The sequence below is a fragment of the Oncorhynchus gorbuscha genome, linkage group LG23 (genome assembly GCF_021184085.1).
Source record: "Oncorhynchus gorbuscha isolate QuinsamMale2020 ecotype Even-year linkage group LG23, OgorEven_v1.0, whole genome shotgun sequence".
Taxonomy (NCBI): domain Eukaryota; kingdom Metazoa; phylum Chordata; class Actinopteri; order Salmoniformes; family Salmonidae; genus Oncorhynchus; species Oncorhynchus gorbuscha.
Genome location: NC_060195.1, coordinates 6,493,724 through 6,517,075, shown reverse-complemented (window position 1 = coordinate 6,517,075; position 23,352 = coordinate 6,493,724). Strand labels below are relative to the sequence as shown.

At 41.1% G+C, this 23,352-nt stretch overlaps 1 protein-coding gene across 1 annotated transcript in view; it reads left to right on the top strand.

The window, feature by feature from the left end:
- Positions 1-23,352, top strand: part of LOC124011585 (protocadherin-9-like) — a 194,754-nt gene that overhangs the window by 92,112 nt on the left and 79,290 nt on the right. The window contains exon 5 of the mRNA XM_046325040.1: positions 2,361-2,559. Within this exon, the coding sequence (XP_046180996.1) occupies positions 2,361-2,559 (199 nt within the window). The remainder of the gene's footprint in view (positions 1-2,360; positions 2,560-23,352) is intronic.

The window sequence follows — 23,352 nt, the reverse complement described above, 5'->3', positions numbered from 1 at the left end:
TGACCCCCCTGTGAGCATAAAGGACCGTGTGTCAATTACGTTTTTAATTCAGAAATCTTGTATTGCTATAGGCGCTCTAGAGATGGAGAAAATGTAGATTATTGTGGTGAGGCTATGATATTGTTATATGAAACATTTGTTCCAAACTGAAACACAATAACATATATACGTTGGCAGTATTTTATTTTCCTCGTGAGATGCAATGTGAGACTGAGAATTGACATTATATTCACTGTGAAATTGCCCTTTTTCTCCAAACTGTCCATTGTAACCAAAAGCCTCACATTTATACAATGGCATATAATAACTAACACGTCATTTCACTGTTAATTGTCTTCAATGTTTAATAAATATTTGTTTTGTTTTGTTTTACTTGGCAAAGAATGACCTGATAACATTTCATTTAAGTTCATTCCGTTTTAAAATATAATTACAAGTCAAAAGTGTAGAATGTATTGGAGGTTAAAAAATAAAATGTAAAAATATATTTTTTTAAATTACCCTTTTATTTTGTGTTTCACAATTTGACTCATCTATGTTCTCTTTTCTTGAAGAACGGCTAGCATTTGTGGCTATAGACCGTCCCTATGGGGTGTTTCTCTTTGTAGTACTACCATCGTGCTCCGGAAAAAGGTCACCCCATGAACTTCTGTAACTCTCCGGAGAAATCAAAGAGCTACTCCCCCTTTGAGAGGAGAGGAGATCTACAATCTGGTACAATCCTCAGACAGACCTTTTCTAATCAAAGTCAGTTCATCCACCCCTCTTTCCCTTTATCGGAATTGGACCAGTGGGAAAAGGAGGACACGGGTGCATCTCCGTCAAAAAGGGTTCATCTATTATAATAATAATATCGTGGGCAGTAACTGTCAATTAAAAGACGTATACTATCAGTAGTTACTGTTGATTTTTGAATAGTATGACATTACCCTTGACTGCTATATCTCAGAAGAGCGCTGATTTTAGGTTCTAAGCCCACTGTATCAATTAAACTGTCATGACGTAATACCATATTTGTCAGAGAAGACGTGACAGTGATGGGGACTTGTCTTGTTAGACATGCAAGAACACATCCCATAATAGGCAACCAATTAGTCTGACATTTTCCCCAACTGCCGTATCCAAGGTGATTGAATTCGCTCCCTTTGCAGCTGAACACGTTAACATTGTCCACCAAAACATATGAAACAACATATTATTCTGTGGTGTTTTAAGACCAACCACCAGTGATGTTAAATGGACGTTGTGTTTCGGAGTGTTTCCATCAGACCCAGCGTCGTGTAACGTTAAATGAACATTGTGTTTCGGTGTGTTTCCATCAGACGTAGCGTCGTATGACGTTAAATGAACGTTGAGTTTCGGTGTGTTTCCATCAGACCCAGCATCGTGTGACGTTAAATGAACGTTGTGTTTCGGTGTGTTTCCATCAGACGTAGCGTCGTGTAACGTTAAATGAATGTTTCCATCAACGTTGTGTTTCGGTGTGTTTCCATCAGACCCAGCAACGTTTGACGTTAAATGATCGTTGTTTTTCGGTGTGTTTCCATCAGACCCAGCGTCGTGTAACGTTAAATGAACGTTGTGTTTCGGTGTGTTTCCATCAGACGTAGCGTCGTGTAACGTTAAATGAGCGTTGTGTTTCGGTGTGTTTCCATCAGACCCAGCGTCGTGTGACGTTAAATGAACGTTGTGTTTCGGTGTGTTTCCATCAGACCCAGCGTCGTGTGACGTTAAACAAATGTTGTGTTTCGGTGTGTTTCCATCAGACCCAGCGTTGTGTAACATTAAATGACCGTTGTGTTTTGGTGTGTTTCCATCAGACCCAGCGTCGTGTGACGTTAAATGAACGTTGTGTTTCGGTGTGTTTCCATCAGACCCAGCGTCGTGTAACGTTAAATGAATGTTGTGTTTTGGTGTGTTTCCATCAGACGCAGCGTCGTGTAACGTTAAATGAACGTTGTGTTTCGGTGTGTTTCCATCAGACGCAGCGTCGTGTAACGTTAAATGAACGTTGTGTTTCAGTGTGTTTCCATCAGACCCAGCGTCGTGTGACGTTAAATGAACGTTGTGTTTCGGTGTGTTTCCATCAGACCCAGCGTCGTGTAACGTTAAATGAACGTTGTGTTTCGGTGTGTTTCCATCAGACACAGCGTCGTGTAACGTTAAATGAACGTTGTGTTTCGGTGTGTTTCCATCAGACGCAGCGTCGTGTAACGTTAAATGAACGTTGTGTTTCGGTGTGTTTCCATCAGACCCAGCGTCGTGTGACGTTAAATGAACGTTGTGTTTCGGTGTGTTTCCATCAGACCCAGCGTCGTGTAACGTTAAATGAACGTTGTGTTTCGGTGTGTTTCCATCAGACCCAGCGTCGTGTGACGTTCCACCTCCCGGATGGTTCTCAGGAGAGCTGTAGCGACAGTGGTCTAGGGGACCACGAGCCCAGCAGCACTGCCAGCACCACTCAGCCTCTCCCCCTCGGCTTCCCCCAGGAAGAGTACTACCAACAGACTTCGCCCAACAGCCGCACCGAGGGAGACGGAAACTCTGACCCTGAGTCCAGTAAGTGGCTACTGTCCATTAATTTATTTTCTTTCATTTAGTTAATTTTACCAGGTTTTCCCATTGAGTTCAACATACCATTGAAGACCAGGGAAAGGGCTTCACTCTGTAATAAACTGGCCTTGCTATTTTCATCACATGGTTTATCTTATAGGAAGAACACGCTATTGTGTCTTTATGTACAAGGACGTCAAATGTTATGGTCAATTTTCCCTACCGTCCATTAAAAAGGAGGTCAAAATATATAAACTATATAAACTATATAAAGAGTCTCTATCAGCATTATAACAGGGGTTAACTATATGAGTAGTCTCTAGCAGCATTATAACAGGGGTTAACTATATGAGTAGTCTCTAGCAGCATTATATAAGGGGTGAACAATATGAGTAGTCTCTAGCAGCATTATATAAGGGGTGAACAATATAAAGAGTCTCTATCAGCATTATATAAGGGGTGAACAATATGAGTAGTCTCTAGCAGCATTATATAAGGGGTGAACAATATGAGTAGTCTCTCGCAGCATTATAACAGGGGTTAAATATATGAGTAGTCTCTAGCAGCATTATATAAGGGGTGAACAATATAAAGAGTCTCTATCAGCATTATATAAGGGGTTAACTATAGGAGTAGTCTCTAGCAGCATTATGTAAGGGGTTAACTATAGGATGAGTCTCTAGCAGCATTATGTAAGGGGTTAACTATAGGAGTAGTCTCTACCAGCATTATATAAGGGGTTAACTATAGGAGTAGTCTCTAGCAGCATTATATAAGGGGTTAACTATAGGAGTAGTCTCTTGCAGCATTATAACAGGGGTTAACTATAGGAGTGGTCTCTAGCAGCATTATATAATGGATTAACTATAGGAGTAGTCTCTAGCAGCATTATGTAAGGGGTTAACTATAGGAGTAGTCTCTAGCAGCATTATAACAGGGGTTAACTATAGGAGTAGTCTCTAGCAGCATTATAACAGGGGTTAAACATATGAGTAGTCTCTAGCAGCATTATATAAGGGGTTAACTTTTGGAGGAGCACTCTATCAGCATCTCAATTATAATGGTGATTACAATCTTCTACTCCAATCTAAATATCTAGTAGTTACTTTCTCTTTGACCTTGTGATGAAAAGCCCTAATACGTTTTGAAGAATAGAGGAGTCACAAGGTCGTGTGAGCTGCCTGAAAACACAATGGCAGCTGCCTTGATTCTGAGAAAAACTCCACCCTATAATCACAGAGCAATAGGGAGGGGAGTCAGCATAGCTCTCCCTCCACTACCTACCTCTCCCTGTGTCTGTGTCCTACACATCAATGGTATGGATGAATTACCATCCACGGCTCCTGTTGTCAGCGGCGACTCAATGTTCTTCTTTACATACTTTTTTCCCTCCAAAGACAGATCAAGGTGAAAACTGGTTGTTTTGCCTGCACCTACATGTACCGTATATACTTTGTGCCTTGGCTATAAGTGAGAGAACTCCGCTCCTCCTCCATCTGCCTGCAAGCATCTGTCCTCTCTGGTGTTGCTCTGACAGAACCCTCAGGTGTCAGGACTCTGTCCTCTCTGGTGCTGCTCTGACAGAACCCTCGGGTGTCAGGACTCTGTCCTCCTTGATGCTGCTCTGACAGAACCCTCGGGTGTCAGGACTCTGTCCTCTCTGGTGCTGCTCTAACAGAACCCTCAGGTGTCAGGACTCTGTCCTCTCTGGTGCTGCTCTGACAGAACCCTCAGGTGTCAGGACTCTGTCCTCTCTGGTGCTGCTCTGACAGAACCCTCAGGTGTCAGGACTCTGTCCTCTCTGGTGCTGCTCTGACAGAACCCTCAGGTGTCAGGACTCTGTCCTCTCTGGTGCTGCTCTGACAGAACCCTCAGGTGTCAGGACTCTGTCCTCTCTGGTGCTGCTCTGACAGAACCCTCAGGTGTCAGGACTCTGTCCTCTCTGGTGCTGCTCTGACAGAACCCTCGGGTGTCAGGACTCTGTCCTCTCTGGTGCTGCTCTGACAGAACCCTCGGGTGTCAGGACTCTGTCCTCTCTGGTGCTGCTCTGACAGAACCCTTGGGTGTCAGGACTAGTGTGAATGTGAATGTGAATCTTTGTTATTTTGTGATGTGCTTTCTGTTGGTGAGACCAAGCGGACAGAATAGAGAGACATCTCTGGGGATGATAATAACCAGTTAGATAGATGTTATTAAACCAAGCGAACAGAATAGAGAAACGTCTCTGATGATGATAATAACCCATTAGATAGATGCTATTTTCCCCATCCAAGCAAATCATCCTGCTCCTACTCAGCTGCCTTCTATAAAAATCATACCCATGACGACAACAGGGATTCATAGAAATTATGATTTACATTTGGATGTAATTGCTGTTCACCTTTTGATTAATATTCCATGATGTAAACATCTTGTGGTTCATAAAACTGCCTTCTCAAACAGTGAAATACTGTCTCTATTACATGGTAGATTCCCTTAGAATACATTGTGCTGCACATTAATTGGAGATTGGAGAATGTCATGGTATATTTGAACATGTCTCTTTATGTATAATCCTTACATTGATGTCATGTGGTGGTGGAGACCAAGTCCTGGAATGAAAGCAATACTAAAAGACGGAAAACGTGACCAGTAATTTCACCAGAAACTCTTAAAATTGTCCGTTTTCATTGTATTTTCTATCACACCAAATGTAATTAATGTCAAAGTAACTGCTGTAAAACAGAGTAGGATTAGTTCATGAAGTTCAAAAGTAACCTTGGTTTTATGATATACCAGAACAGTTAACCCCTGTAGATATGTTTTTTTTTAAGTAGCAAAATACAGGTTTGATTCATAGGACACATCGCTACTACACAAATAAGGAAGACCTGGAGACTGGTTGACATGTACGTTTTGCCAAGAACATGGGAAGCCAACTGATTCATCCAGCCCAATATCCTCTCCCCCCCCAAAAAAAGTTCACAGATAAAACGTGACACTTTTGTTCCCGGTTCTAAAGGAGAAAATGAAAAGACAGATTCTCCCTCTCTCTCTCTCTCTCTCTCTCTCTCTCTCTCTCTCTCTCTCTCTCTCTCTCTCTCTCTCTCTCTCTCTCTCTCTCTCTCTCTCTCTCTCTCTCTCTCTCTCTCTCTCTCTCTTCTCTCTCTCTCTCTCTCTCTTTCTCTCTCTCTCTCTCTCTCTCTCTCTCTCTCTCTCTCTCTCTCTCTCTCTCTCTCTCTCTCTCTGTTGACAGACTCAGAGATGAGTGCATTGGTGGCGCTGGGGGCCCTAGAAGGATTAGATATGGTTTTATCAATGGGTAGCAGGCTGCCATGGTAGGGGCAATCTCTTATCTCGTCGTCTCAATTTCTAAAAAGCAAGAACAAGAGAAAGAAGGAAAAGAGGGGAAAGGGCAGAGAGATGCAGTAAACAGGGGTGTTGGGATAGGAGTAAACAGGGGTGTTGGGATAGGAGTAAACAGGGGTGTTGGGATAGGAGTAAACAGGGGTGTTGGGATAGGAGTAAACAGGGGTGTTGGGATAGGAGTAAACAGGGGTGTTGGGATAGGAGTAAACAGATTCTCCTCTCTCTCTCTCTCTCTCTCTCTCTCTCTCAGAGATGAGTCATCTCTCTGGGGGCCCTAGAAGGATTCTCTCTCTCTCTCTCTCTCTCTCTCTCTCTCTTATCTCTCTCTCTCTCTCTCAAGAACTCTCTCTCTCTCTGGGGAAAGGGCTCTCTCTTTCTCTCTCTTTCTCTCTTTCTCAGGGGTCTCTCTCTAGGGAGTCTCAGGGGTGTTCTCTCTCTCTCTCTCTCTCTCTCTCTCTGTTGACAGACTCAGGGGAGTTCTCTGCATCTGGGGTGTTGGGATAGGAGTGAAGAGGGGTGTTGGGATAGGAGTAAACAGGGGTGTTGGGATAGGAGTAAACAGGGGTGTTGGGATAGGAGTAAACAGGGGTGTTGGGATAGGAGTAAACAGGGGTGTTGGGATAGGAGTAAACAGGGGTGTTGGGATAGGAGTAAACAGGGGTGTTGGGATAGGAGTAAACAGGGGTGTTGGGATAGGAGTAAACAGGGGTGTTGGGATAGGAGTGAAGAGGGGTGTTGGGATAGGAGTAAACAGGGGTGTTGGGATAGGAGTAAACAGGGGTGTTGGGATAGGAGTAAACAGGGGTGTTGGGATAGGAGTAAACAGGGGTGTTGGGATAGGAGTAAACAGGGGTGTTGGGATAGGAGTAAACAGGGGTGTTGGGATAGGAGTAAACAGAGGTGTTGGGATAGGAGTAAACAGGGGTGTTGGGATAGGAGTAAACAGGGGTGTTGGGATAGGAGTAAACAGGGGTGTTGGGATAGGAGTAAACAGGGGTGTTGGGATAGGAGTAAACAGGGGTGTTGGGATAGGAGTAAACAGGGGTGTTGGGATAGGAGTAAACAGGGGTGTTGGGATAGGAGTGAACAGGCCAACTTCTAAGGCTTTGTATTCTGAAAGGTGCTTGGTATGAGCAAGGTCTTGAATGTCAACGTTGGGCTGAGCAACTCTCTGGGAACAGGCTGGGGATGTGGCCTTCCTATGACAATAAATTTCTCAACTCCTCTTTAAAACTGCATCTTTATTAGACCACCCCGCTCTTGAAATAAAGTCCATAAGACATTTATGTTTCTGTTATTTATGATCTAGGAGGCCATTCATTTTATGGCCCCTTTTGCTTTCCTTCCGCAGGCTTCCTTTATCCGACTGTCAGCACTCTTATGTTGTCGTCTCCGCCAACACAACGCGCTGAGGTTTTTCATATCTCCTCCTCCTCCTCCTCCTCCTCCTCCTCCTCCTCCTCCTCCTCCTCCTCCTCCTCCTCCTCCTCCTCCTCCTCCTCCTCCTCCCATCTTGACAAACAGATTTTAAGCACAAATGAATGTCATTAGCATGTCTGTTATTAGCTCCACCCTTCAAGCCACCCAACAGATGGCATTTACTAATGTACACATCCAAAACATTTAACGCAATGTTAAATCGTACCTTTCCCTTTAGGTTATATGGCAACGCTCTGGTACTTAACTTCAAATACAGACGGATGTGCATGATGATGTGTCGTAGATCTATCACCATGGAAACGAGGGAGGTGACAGTTGGATTGTGTGTTTCTCCTAGCCATGGAGTTGGTAAATTACCATTGCCAAGGTAGTTCATGGTGTGCCGTTTATCAATAACAAATGTACTGCCTGCCTAAAAGGCTTTTGTAAAGGAAAATGGCTACCTAGTTAGCTACATGTCCATGCCTTTTTTGTTCTGATTATATTCTACTCTCCCACATCTGAACAGGCAGATCGCAGACTGATTATATTCTACTCTGCAGCATCTGAACAGGCAGACTGTAGACTTCAACAGTCATTTGGGCTTAATGAGAGTCTTCATAGTCACATGACTCAGTTTGCTGTTTTTCTCCAAATAAGTCAAAAATAATTAGTTTGTGAAAATGTGAAGATCGATGCAACAGCCTAGCTGTTCGTTTGTTTATCGTCACTTTTAACGGCCATTCCATACATCCTGAAGTTGATGTGATGACAATGATTGTTTTTTCTCTCAGTGAGATGGCCCATTATTAAAATCAATTAAGCTTTCGAGATTGCATCAACATTACCAAACAAAAAGAACAATCAAATCTTGTGAGGAGGGGGTGTTAGGGATAGTTATTATGTTATTATGTGGGATTCCTAGTTAATAACATACTAAAAGGCTTTGGGGAATGATGGTTCTCATGTCATGATGTGGTTGTAAGCTCTCAGATAAAGTTAAGATGCTGAAAATTCTAGCTTGTCAATAAATCCCTCAACAAAAAAACAAAAAAACACAAATCCTTCAACAATGTTCAAACAATAAACAGTTTGTACTCTGAACAATTTGTAAATGTCCTTATTCTGGGCCTATATTGTTATGAGTCAGAGGATCTAAGAGCACTAGCTTTCATACAGTACCAGCTAAAAGCATTCGTAGATGTGTATTTTAGTCAATGAGGGAAAGATAAAATATCAAATGTGAAATGTCTTACTCTGTGGCATATGGCTTTCAAATGACCAGCTTTGTAAGATCCAAAGCTGCTATTAAAATAAGCCAATCCTTTTCATACACTGTAAGTATAATACGATTACAGATATAACACGTACATACTGTTTGTTTTTGCCAGCAGCATACCGCCCTGCATACCACCCTGCATACCACCCTACATACCACCCTGCATACCACCCTGCATACCACTGCTGGTTTGCTTCTGAAGCTAAGCAGGTTTGGTCCTGGTCAGCAGTATACCGCCCTGCATACCACTGCTGGCTTACTTCTGAAGCTAAGCAGGGTTGGTCCTGGTCAGCAGCACACCGCCCTGCATACCACTGCTGGCTTACTTCTGAAGCTAAGCAGGGTTGGTCCTGGTCAGCAGCATACCGCCCTGCATACCACTGCTGGTTTGCTTCTGAAGCTAAGCAGGGTTGGTCCTGGTCAGTTCCTGGATGGGGAGACCAGATGCTGCTGGAAGTGGTGTTGGAGGGCCAGTAGGAGGCACTCTTTCCTCTGCTCTAAAAAAATACCCCAATGCCCCAGGGCAGTGATTGGGGACACTGCCCTGTGTAGGGTGCCGTCTTTCGGTGGGACGTTAAATGGGTGTCCTGACTCTCTGAGGTCATTAAAGATCCCATGGCACTTATTGTAAGAGTAGGGGTGTTAACCCTGGTGTCCTGGAAAATTACCAATCTGGCCCTCAAACCATCACGGTCACCTAATCATCCCAGTTTACAATTGGCTCATTCATCCCCCTCCTCTCTCCTGTAACTATTCCCCAGGTCATTGCTGCAAATGAGAATGTGTTCTGAGTCAACTTACCTGGTAAAAAAAACATAGACCTACAGTTTTAGTTTTACAGTAAGAGGATGACAGATCTAGACGTGCATAGACCTACAGTTGTAGTTTTACAGTAAGAGGATGACAGATCTAGACGTGCATAGACCTACAGTTGTAGTTTTACAGTAAGAGTTTTTTGATGTACACTTACCCCCTTAAGTGCTTTCTGGGTAATTATGAGCACGATTATTATTTTTGGAGGGTATTATTTATTCCAGACCTGGATTTCAATTTGATGACCTTTCCCGTCTTCAATTGTAATGTTTAAAAAAAAAACAGGTGGATGACATGCATCCTGTCTTCATTGTAATGTTAAAACCAGATGGATGACATGCGTCCTGTCTTCATTGTAATGTTAAAACCAGACGGATGACATGCGTCCTGTCTTCATTGTAATGTTAAAACCAGACGGATGACATGCGTCCTGTCTTCATTGTAATGTTAAAAACCAGACGGATGACATCTTCCGTAGAGCTTTGATCTGATTAAACGCTTTCAGAGATAAATACGCTGACACACAGCTTCACACAATTAACTTTTTACCATTCTGAATTCGATGGGTACAATACTTTGATTATAGTATACTTGTAGTACTGTTTAAACTATTTCAACAGTTGTTTAATGTACGTGTGTGTCCCCCCCCCCTCTATGTGTGGTGATCTCTGTCTGTTTTAGCTCAGAGAACTCCCGTCTGTCTGTCAGTAGTTGGGAAAGAGTCACCTCACGTCACAACAACAGACAAAGTTCTCAGGAAGCACTGTAGTCAGTCACATCTTAAGGGAAGGGGGTGATACTCCACTGTACACTAAAACCATATCCAATCTGTGTTTCAGTTTCAGAGCACTCGTTACATTACGCAATTAGAAGTAATGAATGTGGTTGTTAATTACATTCATTTGTTGCAAATCTCCATTCCCTGTTAAATTTCTCTATGGAAACACTGTGACACTGACCAATGACTTATCATTTTCAATGTGATCGTATCCATTCAGCCCACTAGAATTATGCATAATTAGCGGTACAATGTCATTAGCAATCAGGGGAACTCTGAACAGACATACTGAGAGGAGAGACCTGTAGTTCAGATATTATGCAGTTAGCTAACCACAGTTTAGTAATGATATGTATCTATATAGTCTATCTCAGTTAGCTAACCACAGTTTAGTAATGATATGTATCTATATAGTCTATCTCAGTTAGCTAACCACAGTTTAGTAATGATATGTATCTATATAGTCTATCTCAGTTAGCTAACCACAGTTTAGTAATGATATGTATCTATATAGTATATCTCAGTTAGCTAACCACAGTTTAGTAATGATATGTATCTATATAGTCTATCTCAGTTAGCTAACCACAGTTTAGTAATGATATGTATCTATATAGTCTATCTCAGTTAGCTAACCACAGTTTAGTAATGATATGTATCTATATAGTCTATCTCAGTTAGCTAACCACAGTTTAGTAATGATATGTATCTATATAGTATATCTCAGTTAGCTAACCACAGTTTAGTAATGATATGTATATTTATATAGTCTATTTCAGTTAGCTAACCACAGTTTAGTAATGATATGTATCTATATAGTCTATCTCAGTTAGCTAACCACAGTTTAGTAATGATATCTATATTTTTATTTTTATTTCACCTTTATTTAACCAGGCTCCCAGAACTTTTTACAGCATCTACGCCAGTGGGCCAGCAACAGAGCTAAACGAAACAACAGTCAGAACTAACCTACATACATTAGATTACTCTGATCCTTTTAAGATTATTTCAGATTGGTTTGTTATTTTTTTTCTGACCGGTTAAGGTCTCAGCCTGAATCTTGGGGGGGGGGGGGGGGTTTAAATGGACTTGCCTCTATCCATCCTCGCCAGAGGGATTTTAGTGGGAGTCTCTCAGAGGTGATGTGGAGGGGAACCTGTGTTTCATCTGGTTCAAATGCCACATGAGTGGTTTGGCTGAGAGACAAGCTATTGATCTGGTGGCGTCAACTCAAATCACTGGAATGTCTCTAGAAGAGCCTGTTAGAAACCTATTTTTTGAGAGCAGTAGGAGTTACTTGGTTGTGCTGCCAAGCACTGACTGAAGTTGATACTGTGTATATGTAACCCATATGTAATACCAAACATGCTAGGTCCTAAAGGTGACATAATACTGTAGAGTAAATCATAGACCTACATACTTCACAACAAATAATTTACGTCTTCGAAAACAAAGGCATTAGTTTGGGCTCACAAAGAGCATCTATAAGAGTCTATTTGTTAAATTAAATTAAAATCCCTGATTAGCTTTTTGTAATGAACTTTTAGAAGAGGTAGTATAGAACTTCTTAATGAGAAACGGAAAACCTTTCAGCGATAACAACGTATTCAACACTGCCTTTAAACATCCACCATTTGTTGATCGTGTCACACCCTGACCTGAGAGAGCCTTTTTACGTCTCTATTTTGGTTTGGCCAGGGAGTGATTTGTGGCGGGGCATTCTATGGTTTGTTTTCTAGGTTTTTGTGCTTCTATGTTTTGGGCGGGAATGGTCGTCAATCAGGGACAGCTGTCTATCGTTGTCTCTGTTTGGGAATCATACTTAGGCAGCTTTCTTTCCCCGCTGTATTTGTGGGTATTTATCTTGGGTAGGGGTACTATAGCCCTTGTAAGCTTCACGGTTGTTTTTGTTATTTCTTGTTTTGTTGGGGACATTTTACTAATTAAAAGAAAATGTACGCTCACCACACCGCACCTTGGTCTCATTCCGACGACGGCCGTGACAGATAGTGTGTCCTACGTGATGTTATTATTTAAAACTCAGATAGTTAAAAGGGTCTCTCCTTCCTAGGATAGGAAATTAAAGTTCAGGGAGAGAGGGGAAGAAAAAGGAAACCAGCTACTTGGCAAGGATATATTCTCTCTTCTCTATGTTGAGCTGCCTGTTTAAATTCTCCACCAGTGGTTTTCAAAGACCTGTACAATTAAAATACCCATTCTCAACATGTTAACGTCTTCGCTGAAGTCTCATGTCTGGTTTGTAAGTGGATCAATAGCTGCCAAGTTTGATCCTGTCTCCGGACAATGTATTCTGAACTCTGCAGGGGGTGAACAGCCCCAGCACAAAAGCCCAGGACAACATTCCACTATGTTCTATTTCACTGATTCCTAAAATGGAATCTACCTTGCCCTGCATATTAAACTGACATCAATAAACCTGAGATACAAGATAGAGGGAAACATTCTTCGTTAACGCCTTGCTTCATGATTAGCTAAAGTACAGTTTATGTTCATCCTTATAACTGTTATGGGGTGCTTAATAATATCTTAGACTGGGCATATCTAATGATGTCTTAGACTGGGCATATCTAATGATGTCTTAGACTGGACTTTCTGGACATTGCAATAGTTAAAGCCATTTGTTTCATATAGACTTTACATTATCTAAAGCCAATAGTTATAGGTGTTACATTATATAAAGCCAATAGTTATAGATAGGTGTTACATTATATAAAGCCAATAGTTATAGGTGTTACATTATATAAAGCCAATAGTTATAGATAGGTGTTACATTATATAAAGCCAATAGTTATAGATAGGTGTTACATTATATAAAGCCAATAGTTATAGGTGTTACATTATATAAAGCCAATAGTTATAGATAGGTGTTACATTATATAAAGCCAATAGTTATAGATAGGTGTTACATTATATAAAGCCAATAGTTATAGATAGGTGTTACATTATATAAAGCCAATAGTTATAGATAGGTGTTACATTATATAAAGCCAATAGTTATAGATAGGTGTTACATTATCTAAAGCCAGTTGTTATAGATAGGTGTTACATTATATAAAGGCATTTGTTTCATATAGACTTTACATTATCTAAAGCCAATAGTTATAGATAGCCTTTACATTATTTAAAGGCATTGTTTCATATAGACTTTACATTATCTAAAGCCAATAATTATAGATAGGTGTTACATTATCTAAAGCCAATAGTTATAGATAGGTGTTACATTATCTAAAGCCAATAGTTATAGATAGCCTTTACATTATCTAAAGCCAATAGTTATAGATAGGTGTTACATTATATAAAGCCAATAGTTATAGATAGGTGTTACATTATATAAAGGCATTTGTTTCATATAGACTTTACATTATCTAAAGCCAATAATTATAGATAGGTGTTACATTATCTAAAGCCAATAGTTATAGATAGGTGTTACATTATCTAAAGCCAATAGTTATAGATAGCCTTTACATTATATAAAGCCATTTGTATATATTTATTGGGGCGGCAGGTAACCTACTGGTTAGAGCGTTGGACTAGTAACCGAAAGAATGCAAGATTGAATCTCTGAGCTGAGAAGGTAAACATCTATATTTCTGCCCCTGAACAGTTAATCCACTGTTCCTATGCCGTCATTGAAAATAAGAATTTGTTCTTAACTGACTTACCTAGTTAAATGAAGGTTTAAATAAAAATATGCATGATTTACATTTGTTTGTTATATAGGTAGATATTACATTAAAAAAAATAATTGGCTCTAACAGAAATAGAAAGAGGAGTGGGAGGCCCTGGTGCACAACTGAGCAAGAGGACAAGGACAGTGGAGTGTCAGGTTTGAGAAACAGACGCCTCACAAGTCCTCAACTGGCAGCTTCCTTAACTAGTACCCGCAAAACACCAGGCTCGACGTGAACAGTGAAGAGGCGACTCCGGGATGATGTCCTTCTAGGCAGAGTTCTTCTGTCCAGTGTCTGTGTTCTTTTGCCCATCTTAATCTTTTCTTTTTATTGGCCAGTATGAGATATGGCTTTTTCTTTGCAACTCTGCCTAGAAGGCCAGCCTCCCGCCTCTTCACTGTTGACGTCGAGACGACTTATGAGGCATCTGTTTCTCAAACTAGACACTCTAATGTACTTGTCCTCTTGCTCAGTTGTGCACCGGGGCCTCCCACTCCTCTTTCTATTCTGGTTAGAGCCAGTTTGCGCTGTTCTGTGAAGGGAGTAGTACACAGCATTGTACGAGATCTTCAGTTCCTTGGTAATTTCTCGCATGGAATAGCCTTAATTTCTCAGAACAAGAATAGACCAATGAGTTTCAAAATAAGGTTATTTGTTTCTATCCATTTTGAGCCTGTAATCGAACCCACAAATGCTGATGCTCCAGATACTCAACTAGTCTAAAGAAGGCCAGTTGTATTGCTTCTTTAATCAGGACAACAGTTTTCAGCTCTGCTAACATAATTGGAAAAGGGTTTTCTAATGGTCAATTAGCCTTTTAAAATGATAAACTTGGATTAGCTAACACAACGTGCCATTGGAACACAGGAGTGATGGTTGCTGATAATGGGCCTCTGTACGCCTATGTAGATATTCCATTAAAAACCGTACTTTTCCAGCTACAATAGTAATTTACAACATTAACAATGTCTGCCCTTCTAATTCATTTGACGTTATTGCAATGGACAGAAAATGTGCTTTTCATTAAAAAACAAGGACATTTCTAAGTGACCCCAAACTGTTGAACATAAACTTTACATTATTTAAAGCCATTTGTAATAGATAGCAGTGACACAATCCCTCTCCCTTGTGTGATTCAGATAGCTCAAACACTGGACTTTTATATATATATATATAAAATATCTGCTAGCTGGACCTTATTTATATTACATTGCATTATTAATCTACAAATGTTGAATTATAAGTAGCTATTTATATGAAATTGTCAATGCAATAAGAGGTTGATACATACAGTACACGCTGAGTGTACAAAACATTCGCCTTCCTAATATTGAGTTGAACCCCCTTCTGCCCTCAGAACAGTCTCAATTTCTCCGGGCACAGACTCTACAAGGTGTCGAAAGCATTCCACAGGGATGCTGGCCCAGGTTGACTCCAATGTTGCCCATAGTTATGTCAAGTTGGCTGGATGTCCATTGGGCAGCGGACTGTTCTTGATACACACGGGAAACTGTATTACAGTTCTTGACACACTCTAAAACTAAAATATTTTGTTTTGCCTATTCACACACTGATGCACATATACACATTCCGTGTCTCAATTGTCTCAGGGCTTCTTCAACCTGGTCTCCTCCCCTTCAAAATAATAATATAATAATATATGCAATTTAGCAGACGCTTTTATCCAAAGCGACTTACAGTCATGTGTGCATACATTCTACGTATGGGTGGTCCCAGGAATCGAACCCACTACCCTGGCGTTACAAGCGCCATGCTCTACCAACTGAGCTACAGAAGGACTACGATCTACACTGATTGAAGTGGATTTAACAGGTGACATCAATAAGGGATCATAGCTTTCACCTGGGTTCAGAGAAAGGCACTAAAAATTGTCAAAGAAAGACTGCAGCCATCCTAGTCAAAGACTGTTCTCTCTACTGGAGTTCCAAGTCTTGGTCCAAGTCTAGGCTTCTACCCCCAAGTCATAAGACTCCTGAAAATCCAATCAAATAGCCACCCAGATGATTTGCATTGCCCACCCCACCCTTTTACACCACTGCTACTCTCTGTTATTATCTATGTGTAGTCACTTTAATAACTCTACCTACATGTACATATTACCTCAATTACCTCGACTAACCGGTGCCCCCACACATTGACTCTGTACTGGTACACCCTGTATACAGACCTGCTATTGTTATTTACTGCTGCTCTTTAATTATGTGTTACTTTAACTTATTTGCTTGTTTTTTTCTATCTTTTTTTTCTTACAACTGTATTGTTGGTTAAGAGCGTGTGAGCATTTCACTGTAAGGTCCTGTTGTAATTCAGCATTTCACTGTAAGGTCTACTACACCTGTTGTATTCAGCATTTCACTGTAAGGTCCTGTTGTAATTCAGCATTTCACTGAAAGGTCTACTACACCTGTTGTATTCAGCATTTCACTGTAAGGTCCTGTTGTAATTCAGCATTTCACTGTAAGGTCTACTACACCTGTTGTATTCAGCATTTCACTGTAAGGTCCTGTTGTAATTCAGCATTTCACTGTAAGGTCTACTACACCTGTTGTATTCAGCATTTCACTGTAAGGTCTACTACACCTGTTGTATTCAGCATTTCACTGTAAGGTCTACTACACATGTTGTATTCAGCATTTCACTGTAAGGTCCTGTTGTAATTCAGCATTTCACTGTAAGGTCTAAAACACCTGTTATATTCAGCATTTCACTGTAAGGTCTACTACACCTGTTGTATTCAGCATTTCACTGTAAGGTCTACTACACCTGTTGTATTCAGCATTTCACTGTACAGTCTACTACACCTGTTGTATTCAGCATTTCACTGTAAGGTCTACTACACATGTTGTATTCAGCATTTCACTGTAAGGTCCTGTTGTAATTCAGCATTTCACTGTAAGGTCTACTACACCTGTTGTATTCAGCATTTCACTGTAAGGTCCTGTTGTAATTCAGCATTTCACTGTAAGGTCTACTACACCTGTTGTATTCAGCATTTCACTGTAAGGTCCTGTTGTAATTCAGCATTTCACTGTAAGGTCTACTACACCTGTTGTATTCAGCATTTCACTGTAAGGTCTACTACACCTGTTGTATTCAGCATTTCACTGTAAGGTCCTGTTGTAATTCAGCATTTCACTGTAAGGTCTACTACACCTGTATTATTCAGCATTTCACTGTAAGGTCTACTACACCTGTTGTATTCAGCATTTCACTTAAGGTCTGTTGTAATTCAGCATTTCACTGTAAGGTCTACTACACCTGTTGTATTCAGCATTTCACTGTAAGGTCTACTACACCTGTTGTATTCAGCATTTCACTGTAAGGTCCTGTTGTAATTCAGCATTTCACTGTAAGGTCTACTACACCTGTTGTATTCAGCATTTCACTGTAAGGTCTACTACACCTGTTGTATTCAGCATTTCACTGAAAGGTCCTGTTGTAATTCAGCATTTCACTGTAAGGTCTACTACACCTGTTATATTCAGCATTTCACTGTAAGGTCTACTACACCTGTTGTATTCAGCATTTCACTGTAAGGTCTACTAAACCTGTTGTATTCAGCATTTCACTGTAAGGTCTACTACACCTGTTGTATTCAGCATTTCACTGTGAGGTCTACTACACCTGTTGTATTCAGCATTTCACTGTAAGGTCTACTACACCTGTTGTATTCGGAATTTCACTGTAAGGTCTACTCCACCTGTTATATTCAGCATTTCACTGTAAGGTCTACTACACCTGTTGTATTCGGCGTGTTACTTTTTAAAAAAATCATCGATTTGATTTGATTCACCTGTTCAGTTGATCATAGAAAGAGCAGGTGTTCTTAATGTTTTGTCCACTCAGCGTATGTTACTGTGACACATTTCAGTTGAATGCATTCAGTTGTACAATTGACTTAGGTAACCCCCCCCCCCCTTTCTCCTTTACATTTCTGTTGACATCTGCATATATGAAGGCTTGAGGTCAGGGTTGGTTTCCCTTTAAGATATAGCACTATGACTAGAGGCTCATCCCTTCCTTTCTCATTTTTCACATTCAGACTGTCTCACGGATGAGGGTGGGTTTTGCTCGGCTTTAGATGGCTTATTGACCGAAATAACTGTGCATCAATATGTCCCCCGAAGGCTGAAGAGGCTCCACATCAGAGGGGTTGTATTTCCAGGTGACTCGTCACAAATGGCACCGTATTCCCTATTATATAGCTGCTCTGGTCAAATGTAGTGCACTACATACAGTAGGGAATATTGTGTAATTTGGGACTAATGTCTACTGACCTGTACTGTCCTTATATCCGGGGAACAGCATGTTTTTTCAATCTATAACACATGTTGAGGGCACTTTAAAACCTTAGCTGTTATCATTGTCAAAGCACAGATATTTGTTTATTTATTTAACCCTTATTTTACTGATTAAATTGACTGAGAACACATTCTCATTTACAGCAACAACCTGGGGAATAATTACGGGCAATAGGTGATGAATGAGCCAATTGGATGCTGGGGATGATTAGGTGGCGTGAGGGCCAGATTGGGAGTTTATCCAGGACACCAGGGTTAACACCACTACTCTTACACAAATTTGTCACGGGATCTTTAGTGACCACACAGAGTCAGGACAGCCATTTAACATCCCATCAGAAAGACAGCACCTTACACACAGGGCAATCACAGCCCTGGGGTATTGCCCTGGGGTATTGCGATATTTGTTTTAGACTAGAAGAAAGAATGTATCCTACTGTCCCTCCAACACTCCTTCCAGCAACATCTGGTCTCCAATTCAGGAGCGACTCTGTTTAGCTTCAGAGGCAAGCCAGCAGTGGGATGCAGGGTGGTATGATGCTGGCTAAAATATGGTGTTGTATGAACATAACAAGATAAATTGGATGGCTGATGATGTGAATAATCCATGCTGTAATGGCTAACACGGTGTGTTTAAGGTAATTAGTCTGTCTGTGACCTTTGTAAAATAATTCCGGACCGTCACAATCCTCATTTTTTTTCTTCATTTTATTAGAAAACCTGACCAGAATAATAGTATCTAATGTATTCTACATCTAGAGTAACTTTGGACTGAAATGCAGTGACTAATCACGATAAATTATAATTTAGTAATTTGGAATTGAGTTACATATTTCATTATTTGTCAAAAGCAACACTTACATTTCTAAGTCCTGTGCAAAAAAAATCAACAAGAATATAATACATTTCATATTTCTGGGTCCAATCCTGATCTGAATAATAAATGCCACATTGTCACATTATGCAATGTGACATGATCAAATGACACCAGCACTACTGTCATGTCGAAACCTCAGACAACTTTACGACATCTCCATGCACGGCCATTTAATCCAGGTGTTCCCGTGCGTGCATGAGTCATGTTACTCCATGCACCCAAACCCCTCTATCCCCTCTGTGATCGATGTACGGTATACACTGTACAGCTCTGATAAATTGGTGTCTTCAGACAAATAGATCACTTCAGAGGACCACTCACAGGGCGGTAACACAGACAAATGGAATGAGTTCAGGAAAAGAAGAAGAGCTTTGCTGAACGGGTAGAAATGGATTTCAGTTAGGACACCACCAACACGGAGGATGGATTTGAGAAGAAAAGAGAGATGAGGAAGGTGGGAGATGAATTGTGTAGAGATGAGGAAGGTGGGAACTGAATTGAGGAGAGATGAGGAAGGTGGGAACTGAATTAAGGAGAGATGAGGAAGGTGGGAACTGAATTAAGGAGAGATGAGGAAGGTGGGAACTGAATTGAGGAGAGATGAGGAAGGTGGGAGCTGAATTGAGGAGAGATGAGGAAGGTGGGAGCTGAATTGAGGAGAGATGAGGAAGGTGGGAGCTGAATTGAGGAGAGATGAGGAAGGTGGGAGCTGAATTGAGGAGAGATGAGGAAGGTGGGAGCTGAATTGAGGAGAGATGAGGAAGGTGGGAGCTAAACTGAGGAGAGAAGAGGAAGGTGGGAGCTAAACTGAGGAGAGAAGAGGAAGGTGGGAGCTGAATTGAGGAGAGGAGAGTTGAGGAAGGTGGGTGTTGGGAGGCCCTGTAGCTAGCTGCAGGAAATGTTTGTCCTAACAGAAAATGACAGGAGGTTTTGGAAAGGGCTTGACATTGGACACATAAATCTGGCAGTTGTGCTCTATCATAATCGGGCCAATTGAAGCATTCACTACATTTGCCATTCTCAGCCCTAGCTGGCTTCTCTCTCTTCTGTGAGGAGAGAGAGGTGCAAGAGGCTGCGGCAGTGACATCTGTGAGACCTCAAGGCTATGTAGCAGCCACGAGGTCAGTCATCTGCCATGCCATGCCATGAATGCTACAGCAAACCTGGCTTCTGTCTCTGTGCCAACAAACACAGGCAGTCTGTGTCTAACGGTCCCTTTGCTTGTTTGAACTGATTTCTCCTCACATTCTATTTAACTACAGCTCCTCATTGGATGTTGGTGCCAGGCGTTTGTCAAACAGTAACGTGTGTAGACCAATCAAAAAAACACACAATACAAATATCATCTCGGAATGAATCATGAATCACCGTTGAGAAATCACAACAAAAAGAGGAGATTTTTGACTATTTTCTTTTGTATTTGAGGCCATATTTTCAATTCTCTGTCTTCCCAATCCGTTGTGTCTATTGTGCTAGGAAACATGGATTTGGAAATAGGCAATGAACATTGCTGAATGAATTCTGTCTGAAACAGTCATGTTTACATTCTGTATGATGTACAGTGAATACCATAAAGTTTACTTTAAAGAGAAGGGAGACATACTTATCAAGCAATAAGGCCAAGGGGGTGTGGTATATGGCACGACACAACGTGGATACAGCCATTAGCCGTGGTATATTGGCCATACACCACTAACCCACGAGGTGCCTTATTGTTTTTATAAACCGGTTGCAAACACAGTAAGGCAACGAACTACAAATCTATATTAAAAATGTTGCTTTAATAAATAAATTCAAAATAAATACATTCTGCCAGAAAAACAGTCCGGACAAAAGTCTTGTTGCTAGACTGGTTGCTATGCAACATATCCACAGGCTAGCTAGCAAGCTTACATTAAATGTATGCAAAAACCAAGCATTAGGGCCACTTTTAGAATGACTAACATATGACAATTATTAATTAATGTTGATCTGAATGTTGACATGTAATTGTGCACAAATTAAAAAATTGTCCCATGTTATTGTTTGTTGTTAGCTGGCCCATGTTATTGTTTGTTGTTATCTGGCCCATGTTATTGTTTGTTGTTAGCTTGCCTTCTGTTATTGTTTGTTGTTAGCTTGCCTTCTGTTATTGTTTGTTGTTAGCTGGCCCATGTTATTGTTTGTTGTTAGCTGGCCCATGTTATTGTTTGTTGTTAGCTTGCCTTCTGTTATTGTTTGTTGTTAGCTGGCCCATGTTATTGTTTGTTGTTAGCTGGCCCATGTTATTGTTTGTTGTTAGCTGGCCCATGTTATTGTTTGTTGTTAGCTGGCCCATGTTATTGTTTGTTGTTAGCTTGCCTTCTGTAATTGTTTGTTGTTAGCTTGCCTTCTGTAATTGTTTGTTGTTAGCTGGCCCATGTTGTCATTTGTTGGCTCCAAGCTGCTTGAAATGGATGCCGTTCTTTCAGCTGGGGGAGCTGCTGCTGTGTTGTAAGAGAGAAAAGCGCTCCACTGCTTCCTCGCTTCCAGATTTGTCCTTCAGTAACTTTGAAGAGACGTTGTGAATCTGTGTCTTCTGACAGACAGTATTTCTCATGCCTCTAGTCAAGCATCCAACAGTTTCTGGATCATGGTGGTTGAGAGGCAGTGGTTTGTGTAAATCTGCGATGGGCCAGCTATTTTGCCAATCTTTGGCAAGATTGTTGCCAAGGTGTTCACTCCCATCGGCTCTGTGTTCCGGAAACACAGAAGACAACATAACATTAGCTAATAGTTAGGCCTACAAAACTACCGGTTATATTGTCAGGGTACATTAGAATGGGCTCCCGAGTGGCACAGTGGTCCAAGGCACTGCATCTCAGTGCTAGAGGCATCACTACAGACCCTGGTTTGATCCTGGGCTGTATCACAACTGGCTGTGATTGGGAGTCCCACAGGGCAGCGCACAATTGGCTGAGCGTTGTCCGGGTTAGGGTTTGGCCTGAATATACCGTCATTGTAAATAAGAATTTGTTCTTGACTGATTTGGCTAGTTAAGTAAAGGTTCAATTAAAAAATAAAGATTTAACTAGCTAGCTAACAGTTACAATCTATTTAGTCACACCCCTCTTCCCTTTGTTACGAGAGAGAGTAGAGCATATCCTAAAGACAGACCCAGTTAAATAGAGTTGTACAGAGAGAGTAGAGCATATCCTAAAGACAGACCCAGTTAAATAGAGTTTTATAGAGAGAGTAGAGCATCTCCTAAAGATAGACCCAGTTAAATAGAGTTTTATAGAGAGAGTAGAGCATCTCCTAAAGATAGACCCAGTTAAATAGAGTTTTATAGAGAGAGTAGAGCATCTCCTAAAGATAGACCCAGTTAAATAGAGTTTTATAGAGAGAGTAGAGCATCTCCTAAAGATAGACCCAGTTAAATAGAGTTTTATAGAGAGAGTAGAGCATCTCCTAAAGACAGACCCAGTTAAATAGAGTTTTATAGAGAGAGTAGAGCATATCCTAAAGACAGACCCAGTTAAATAGAGTTTTATAGAGAGAGTAGAGCATATCCTAAAGACAGACCCAGTTAAATAGAGTTGTACAGAGAGAGTAGATCATATCCTAAAGACAGACCCAGTTAAATAGAGTTTTATAGAGAGAGTAGAGCATACCCTAAAGACAGACCCAGTTAAATAGAGTTGTACAGAGAGAGTAGAGCATCTCCTGAAGACAGACCCAGTTAAATAGAGTTGTACAGAGAGAGTAGAGCATATCCTAAAGACAGACCCAGTTAAATAGAGTTGTACAGAGAGAGTAGAGCATCTCTTGAAGAAAGACCCAGTTAAATAGAGTTGTACAGAGAGAGTAGAGCATATCCTAAAGATAGACCCAGTTAAATAGAGTTGTACAGAGAGAGTAGAGCATCTCTACAGATCCATCCGGTATAGCTTTGTTACAATAGATACAATAAAATGCCTCTAGTTGTGCCCTTGATTCTACAGTTGGCTTAACTCAGTCAGACACCAGGGGATGCAGATGTTGTCTCGCGGCGTGTCCCTGCCTCTCTCTCTCTGCTGCTGTCCTGGTAGGTGTCACTGAGCTTACAGGTGCACCCAACCACTAAGCTGGTTCAGTCTGGTTCGGTCTCACCATAGGCCAGGGCCGCTGCTCCAGAGCTCCAGAGCTGGGGGTGGTGGAATAGGGGGAATATGCTAATTTGATCCACTGAGGTATAATAATTGATGATCAGCCCTGCTGTCCAAGCTGAAAATCACTGGGCTGTGGCATAATACCCTGCAAATGCAGTAACATAT